This window comes from Bactrocera tryoni, unplaced genomic scaffold, assembly GCF_016617805.1.
Source record: "Bactrocera tryoni isolate S06 unplaced genomic scaffold, CSIRO_BtryS06_freeze2 scaffold_557, whole genome shotgun sequence".
Lineage (NCBI taxonomy): Eukaryota > Metazoa > Arthropoda > Insecta > Diptera > Tephritidae > Bactrocera > Bactrocera tryoni.
In genome coordinates this window covers 133,475-142,147 of record NW_024396239.1, presented here as the reverse complement: position 1 = coordinate 142,147, position 8,673 = coordinate 133,475, and the positions used below count along the sequence as shown (strand labels likewise).

General features: G+C 37.1%; 1 protein-coding gene across 1 annotated transcript; it reads right to left on the bottom strand.

Annotated features, from left to right (window-relative positions):
* Positions 1-6,175: 6,175 nt before the first annotated feature.
* LOC120781305 lies at positions 6,176-8,407 on the bottom strand. The gene is made up of 3 exons (XM_040113507.1): positions 8,342-8,407; positions 7,565-8,220; positions 6,176-6,512 (listed from the first exon to the last, which is right to left on the bottom strand). The coding sequence occupies exons 2-3, from the start codon at positions 8,212-8,214 to the stop codon at positions 6,176-6,178; spliced, it is 987 nt and encodes a 328-aa protein (XP_039969441.1). The 5' UTR covers positions 8,215-8,220; positions 8,342-8,407.
* Between the last annotated feature and the right edge of the window lie 266 nt (positions 8,408-8,673).

Sequence of the window (8,673 nt, the reverse complement as noted above, 5' to 3'; positions counted from 1 at the left end):
CTATGCTGACATTTCAAGGCAAACCCAAAATGACAGACACAGTGCATGTGGATTTTAGTCGCCTCTTACGGCAGGCATACCTTACCACGGGTATATTCTTCCCCCGTCATAACCTCGAAGTCGTAGATAATTTCATCTATCTTGTCAGCCTAGAAATCTAACGCAGAATAAATCTTGCCAACAAATGCTACTTCGGACTGAGAAGGCAATTGATAAGTAAGGCATGGACGATGACAACATCAGATGAGTCGACGTTACGAGTTTTCTACAGAAAAGTTCTTCGGAAAACTTACGGTTCTTTGCGCGCTGGCCACAGCGAAATATGAAATATACGACGCCATTGACATAGTTCAGCGAATTAATAGACAGTGGTTAGGTCATGTCATCCGAATGGATGAAGTAAGTAGTACTCGCCGGGGGAAACAGAGGAAAAAGAAGACATCCACTCCGTTGAAAGACCAGGTGGAAAGGGACCTGGCCACACTTGGAATCTGCGATTTTCGCAAACATCGTAAAGAAAGAATGATTGACGCTATTATAAAATCGGCTATAACCGCGTAAGCGGGGTCCATGCCAATAAAGAAGAAGTCGACAGTCGGGTCTACTTAACCGGAATGGACCCGGATTTTTATCCGGCCAAGGACTGTCAACTCGGCAGAACTCTGTCGCTAGAACAACAGCAAAAAGAAGAAGGATGATTCAAAAAGTCAGACAAACTGCAAAACGAAAATGCCTTATTTTTTCCAAGTAGAGGTGAAAGGGCTGTTAACAATCTATACTACGTGTGCTTATAATAATTTTTATACAAAGGAATCAAAATACGAACAAAATTCCTCTTAAACTGTCAAGACAATAATTTTTCTCGTAAACGAGTGTTAGTTAATATGGAAGAAGACCATCAACTCTTCGTCTTGAGATTCTCGGTTCAAACAATGTGATACGTCTTAGGATATCTATGGGGCTCGCTTAGTGTTCGATGTATTTGAATACTTATTTGAAATTTTGGGGGAGTGAAAATTAATAGGTCTGACCGTCGGATAGATTCTAGCGATGTGATCTCCATTTTGGGTAGTGGAACGATTAGAGTTTTTTGGTGTTGGTTGGCTCTCTTGAAACTTATTGTTGTTTATAATTACTTTGCTGTTAATTCAGCAGAGATAAGTATATTTTTGGGATAAAGCTTTTTTGTCATTCCGAGAACGATCTTATTGAAATGTTTATTGATGTTTTGTAGTGTGGCTCCGGTGTTAAACTTGTTTGCCACTCTTGATCTAAAAGAATACAAAGTACTTGGAATAGAGGTTATGTAATAAGATAGAGCAACCATGACTTTTTCATTCAGTTGTTCAAATAAGCGATATTTATGCCAAAACTCAACAACGTGGGAGGTGACGTATTTTCTGCAGAGCTAGACACCAAAATCGCCTTCCACCTATCAGCCCACGGCAGTGTCCTCCAAGCGGATATCACAGCAATTAAATAAAGTCAATAAGTGTGCTCAAAACAAGGAATATATTTATGTATATATACATACAGCCAGGCGGCTTTGAGATCTCTTAAGTATTTTAGGGTTTCGTCAAAGTTAGTGCAAGAGTGCTTTAATTTCTTAGCGGATATAACACCTCATTTCACCATAAACCTGCAATGTGTTTCAGGAGTGATATTCTTGGTAACTATAAAGCAGAAGAACTAGCATGAGCAAGCATCATTTTACAAATAGACTCTGGAAAAGAAGGAATTAATATGCCCATGGCTATTTGAATCGAAAAAAATGTATAAATAAAGCAGAGTCTCGGTGGAATATGGGCCGTACATGTTGTCTATTAAAATTTAAAGGGAATGATATAAGAACTTTAGAAGGATTATCAACAGGTCACTGTCGTAGACATGCCAGTAGACGAGGAACGCTACATAACGACTTTTGTATAAGCTGTAAGGAAGCAGAAAAGGATTGTAAGATTCTACATAGGAAAAGAATATCAACTATCGGTCAGAGGCGATATTACCTTATTTGCGCAGATAAAACTATTCGTATTGATGTACAGTGGTATAAAAAAGGGCCTTTTAAAGACGTATGTATGTCTCGTTAGACAGCGGCTTTACCTACTACGCACCTGCTACCTACACTTTAACTCTATTAGCTAGAAATAGCTATGTGGTTATTCACTATTGGCCTTTATTTGGTGCTGTGCATGGTTGTCTTTTCCTTTATTTCCATTTTCCTTATTACAATCACTTGTTCCTTATATAGCATACATTTAGTGCAATTAACATAACATTTTTACTTAAAGGTCTAAAAATCTAATCGTGAAATAGTTCAATTGAATGAACATTGATTAAAATATAATAAATTTTTCTATGTATGTGTGCCTTTACACACACACATACACATAGAAAATAACTTTTAGCAGCAACTACTATGCAACATTTACAGCTAAGTCAGCCACACTGCGGACGGGCATTTAAACATTAAAGCCACCTAATTGGGTGTCAGAAAATGTTGGCAAGTTGTTGCCTGCCACCACTTTAACCGCTGCAACAGTGCCCAAGTTTGCATGGGTGTGCGGACGTGTATGCGGCCGTGTACCAATGTGACGAATGATAGTTGCAGTTGCCTTACTTTTGACACACTCCGCAACAAGCACACACAAATGAGTCTACGTATAAGAGTGTGGTGCAAGTTTTCGTTTAAGCGGCCACAGAGCACTGATAGTTTGCTGCAGTTGTTGCATATTTAGGGTCACACCGCATCATACAAAGACTCACATACATAATTATAAATGCATACATTTGTATTCGAATGTTATTCAGCGCTCACCATCAGCTAAGTGTCTGCATTCATTCACATGGTACTCTCGAATCAAGCGCCTGTTTGCATGTGTGTGTGCGTCTGGGGTCTGCCTAACTGATTTATTTATTTAGCGTAATATTTGTACCTTGCCACAGTGGCCCAATTAGTAACACTTTATGGCTATGCGCATTGATCTATGGCCTTCACCACGTCGACCCGAGTGCCAAGCTGCTTTGACAAACTTGTGCTGGTCCGTTGTTGGACGTGCGCCTGTGTGCGTATTTGGTGTCGAATGCCTTTTTCGGACAGTCATATCAATACTAAACGCCAATTGTGGCAAGCAAACAATCGCCAAGATGGATTTGTGGGATGAGTGGCGAGTAAGATGTGCGTTGTGTTCGAATTAATCGTATTAATTTTCATTATTTCCAGCTTAGCTCTTTAACTGTTTTGCTTGAAGAATGATTTATTTTAATCCTTAATATAATTATTTAGAAAATACAAGGAAGATACTTGACGCTTCTATCCATATACTTTTAACGAATATTGGTTTAAAATATAAGTATTTATCGGAATGAAACATTAAATCATGTTTGCTGCTTTGGTCAAAATAAATTCAGCTGTTTCAGTGCTCAGTGTTTATCGATGGTATCGTGAATTCAATCAATTTCGTAGATTAGTCCAATATGAATTCGGTTAAGATCGTCAAAATTAGTAGTCGTTCCGGAAACAATTGACCAAAATTAATATTGCAAGAATGTCATGAGACCTGTCGCAAGATTACGACAACTATACATTTAATATTTCATGAAATAAGGAAAATCAACTACCCAATACTCTTCACCGATCACTTCTCATCACGACAATGCGAGCTCTCACATATCGACGGAAACAACTTCATTTTTGAGCGCTTAAAACGTCGATTTGATGAGTCATTGTCTGTATATGTAGTCCGGAGCTGGCAACGAATGAGATCTTTTTATTCTCGTATAAAAGGCAACTCTCGTAAATACTATATTATTTTACACTATTCTGGTATTATAATACAAATCGTTATTAACGCCTTCAAAATAAGCTGCTTTGAGCCAATACTAGTATGCCATTAAATTAAATTTTCCACGCACTTGTTCTAAGCTTCGGCTGGGTTGGCCTTCAGTGCTTTCAGCGAATTACTTTTAATGCATTTAATGGCGCGTTCCCCGAAGCAGATACAAATTACAGTTAGCCAAATTTGGCGAATACAGCAGCGTTGACTTTTACTGTTTGTCCAAAAGATCAGTTACAACGTGCTAATATATGACGGTACATTATCGTAGTGGAAAATCAACCGCAAATTCGGTAATATCTGACGTATTGCTTCACGTAGACATCTGACAACGCTCGAATAATATACCTTTTGGACATTTTAATCCTTCGCAATGAACACAATGGTAAACATGCCACGGCAATCAAAGAAAACGATGAGCATCGATTTCGGTTAATTTTTGGAACGTCATTCGCTAGATTGTTCCGACGCAATGTTCATAAAGCCTTATTTCGTCACCAGTAAGGATGCGTTTGATAACCGTAAAGCTATAGTTACGTAACCAATTGTCTCTTTTGAGATCTCTATTAGACTTTGTTTTCGCAAGCGATTTTCGAATCTAGCATTAACACGCTCCATACTGGAACGAAAATTATGAACTTGGATGTCATGCAAAAAAATTAATAATAATAATCGAAATGGCGTCGTAATTAAAATTACACGCTTGAGAATCAACCCTACTAACGTGTCCAATACCAACATGATGTGTCATGACTGGATATTTACAACATACACCAATGTTTCATGTTAAAAGATACGATCAGAAAATGACGACTTATTAATACACGAATATAGTCAACAGATGAAAGGCGTTGACTTATTCGACAATGTTATGAACAACTACCACATTAAGATATGTGGAAAGAAATAGTATTTCCCGTTGCTTATAAATGCGTTCGATGCAGCATTGGTAAATGCATGGAAACTAAAAATTTTATGTTTAAAATATGACAACTCCAAGGTTATGAGTCACATTGACTTCCTTGTGGAAATTGCAGAATCTTTATTAACTCGAGCCGTTCCACGATGATCTGGTGGAGGGCATAATAACAATATCAGTAAACGTACAGACGTGACCTTATAAAAAAAGCTTTGGATAGTTTTAACCTTCATCCAACAACACTATTTTTACATACGTATAAAACAACTGGGGTGATGCGTCACCCCACTGCTCTTATTTTTAAATAAAAAAATATTGTTTACAGATCTCATTCTTGTTTATTTATTAACAAGTTCCTTTCTTCATTAAGAATCGTTAAAAAAATTAATTTTGTTAATATAACGGTTATTATTATTATATATTTGCAATTAAATGCACGTAAGGCACAGATTTTTCCGGTGTTCGGGACATGCTGGCAATGGCATTTTTCGCAAACAACTTTAACTTTTTTGTCCCGATTTCTTGGGCACAGTGCACATCTCGCCTGCTTTTGTAATTTTTGCGGCGGTTCGTCTGCAGAAACTTCCTTTGTGATGCCCAGAATATCCCGAATACTGCTGGCTAGTTCTCTAGGTAAAATTGTTTGCAAACGGCGTTCCATATGCGGTCTGGCTAATTGTAACGCCACCTTTTTCAAGTATTCACTACGCATCTTTGCTGCTGAAATATTTTGATGATTGGTATCAAAATACAGAACCATCGAGTTTATACCAGCTTGGTCAATCATGGCATAAAAGTAACGAAGAGGCCAACGTCTTGTACGTCTAGCCGAAGTATATGAATGCATCAATTTGTCGAATGTATCGACACCACCTTTCGTCGCATTATAATCGTGTATTATTTCAGGCTTACTTGTTTCAGGGTTTGTTTCAGCTTTGTAGTGCATAGTTGAAAGTAGTATAACTGCCTTATTCTTCTTTGGAGTAAAAGAAACAAGTGTCTTTTCCTGATCGAAAGCAAACTGAGATGTTAGTGGTTGCTTTCTTTTATGTGCCAAAAAGCATGGAGGAATTTCCCGTTTGTTTTTACGTTAAGTTCCGATGGTCGTTAGGTTATAATCCTTCAATAACTCATCAGCAAGAGGTATACAGTGGCTCACAGCTTATTTGACCCACCTTATATTTTCAAAAATAAATGAGTATAACTTTTTAACTAAAAAAGTTAGCAAAAAAATAAAAACGCAGTTGTTTTAGTGGATATTGAAGGAATAACAAGGCACTTAAATTTTATTAAATTCACAAAAGGTTTCAGATTTATTCAACTTAAAAGAAAAATACTGATTTTTTCAATGTCACAGCTTATTTGACCCATTTCTTAAATTAAATAAAAATTAACAAAATAACAAAAGGATAATAAAATTTTAATATTTTGTATGGCCTCCCTTTTCGTCTATGACCATTTTTAGGCGCTTTGGCATAGATTCCACCAACTTTTTGGTTGTTTCTGGAGGTATTTTAGCCCACTCCTCCATTAACGCAACTTTAAGATCGTTTTTATTGGAGATCTGTCGTTTGCGAATATTGGTATCCAAAATTGACCACAGATTTTCAATCACGTTCAGGTCGGGTGATTGCGCCGGTGGTTTCATCACATGAGGGCAATTGTAAATTAGCCAAGTTTGAACGATTCCCGAAGTATGTTTGGGATCGTTGTCTTGGTAAAATCTAAAATCGTCCTTTATTCCTAGATCCTCGGCGCTTTGAATCAAATTGTCCTTTAGGATATTGAGATAAAGCATTTTGTCCATTGTTGACTCTATGAACTGAAGCCTTCCAACACCTGCAGCCGACATACAGGCCCACACCATTACATGGCCACCGCCATGCTTTACAGTCGGCTTTAGGTGCTTATCCTTAAGCTCTGTATTGGGCTTCCTCCACACATATGAACATCCATCGGATCCAAAAATATTGAATTTGGACTCATCAGCAAAAATGACATCATTCCAGAATCCTGGATCCTGTTTTATGTGCTCCTTTGCGAACGTCAAGCGGTTGTCTCTATTTTTTTTATTAATAAACGGCTTCTTGCGAGCAACTCGGCCGTGAAAATTATGTTCTCTTAAAACACGTCGGACAGTTTCCGTACAAAATGTTTTGCCGGTTATGTCCTGCATCTCACTGGCTAGTTTTGGGGCTGAAATCCTTGGGTCCTTTTTAATTTTTTGCACAATATAGCGTTCATCAGTTCTACTAAAAACCTTGTTTGGCGCTTTTCTTCCTTTATTTTCGATGCGGTTTTCGAAAACGAATCTGTGGATGATAGCTTTCACGGTACCATCTGGTATATGCACAATTTTTGCAATTTCTCGTCGAGAAAGTCCGTTTTTATAGTGTTTAAGGACTAATTCTCGTTGTTCTATCGTTGTGCGTCTTCCCATGGTTGTAACACGTGCTTTCTTGACAAAATCCAATCAAAAGTGAAAATTCTATGTGCAAATATAATTAGCAAAGTGTAAACAAAAAAAGCACCGTTAGGCTAAGCTTCTTGGAAGAGAAGCTGTTCATTAAATGCAGTGGGTCAAATAAGCTGTGACATTGAAAAAATCAGTATTTTTCTTTAAAGTTGAATAAATATGATACCTTTTGTGAATTTAATAAAATTTAAGCGCCTTTTTATTCCTTCAATATCCACTAAAATAACTGCGTTTTTGTTTTTTTGCTATCTTTTTTAGTTAATAAGTTATACTCATTTATTTTTGAAAATATAAGGTGGGTCAAATAAGCTGTGAGCCACTGTAGATGCAAACCAATTATCATAGGTAACATTGCGGCAGGAACTTTTAATAGTTTGGACTAGCTTCTTCACATAATCTGCTGCACTCATAATTGATTTGTAAACAGCAGCACTAAATGCTGACCACATATCGTTTGCACTTTTACGATTGTCTTTATTTATAGCAGAAAAGAGCAAAAGGCCTATCAACGCTTTGAATTCTGTACTATCAGTTTTATGAACATATCGCTGATTTTCATATTTTGGAGCACGTCGGTCAATTTCTTGATTAGTGTATAACACAATTAAGTCAATTATTTCCTCGGTAAGTAAAGTTGTAAATGCATCCTTTTCAGTTACAATGTTTTGAGCAGCACCCCTCGCCAGTCGTTGAATAGATACACAGATTTTGTTTCTGCGTGGTGTCTTACTCGAAGTTCGTGCAACAGTTGACCAAATATGTCCATTCTTACCTTTTAATAACGCTTTCGTTGAATTTACTGGATCATTACCGTCGTCACTTATGTCATCAACACCAATTTCGTCTTCTTCTCCTGTATGTATGGATAAATTATCCCCTACTTCGGATATCTCGCCATCTTCAGAACAGGACTCACCGTGAAAATCATCATCAACAAGATTTTGCAGTATGTTTTCAATTCCTTCATTTGAAAGCGAAGCCATTTTTAGCTAAAAAAATAACATTTATTAAAGTTCCACAAAAAATTTGAACAATCACAACGAGCAACATGGGGTGACTGATCACCCCAGCAGAACTTTTTATTGCTATTATTGCAAAATTACGACTTACCGCGACAAGTGCATGCAAGCGACTGATTGTTCTCACTCTAATTGAGGAATAGATCAAGCGACAGAAACATACAACAAAGGAAACAAGAAATATGTACAGTTATCTACAACCGTCGGGTGACTCGTCACCCCTGTTGTCGTTTGAAGGTTAATATGAATTAACAATCAAACGATTAAAAAACGATGTGTTTAAACAAAATTGAAATTTCAACATAACTCATTTTTTGCAGCATATAGTACACGCATCTACCCAATGGTTATTTCAATACCCAAGTGTGTATATTCTGCTACAGGATCGTAAGAGTTAAGAATATTTTTTTTGTTTTTGTTTGT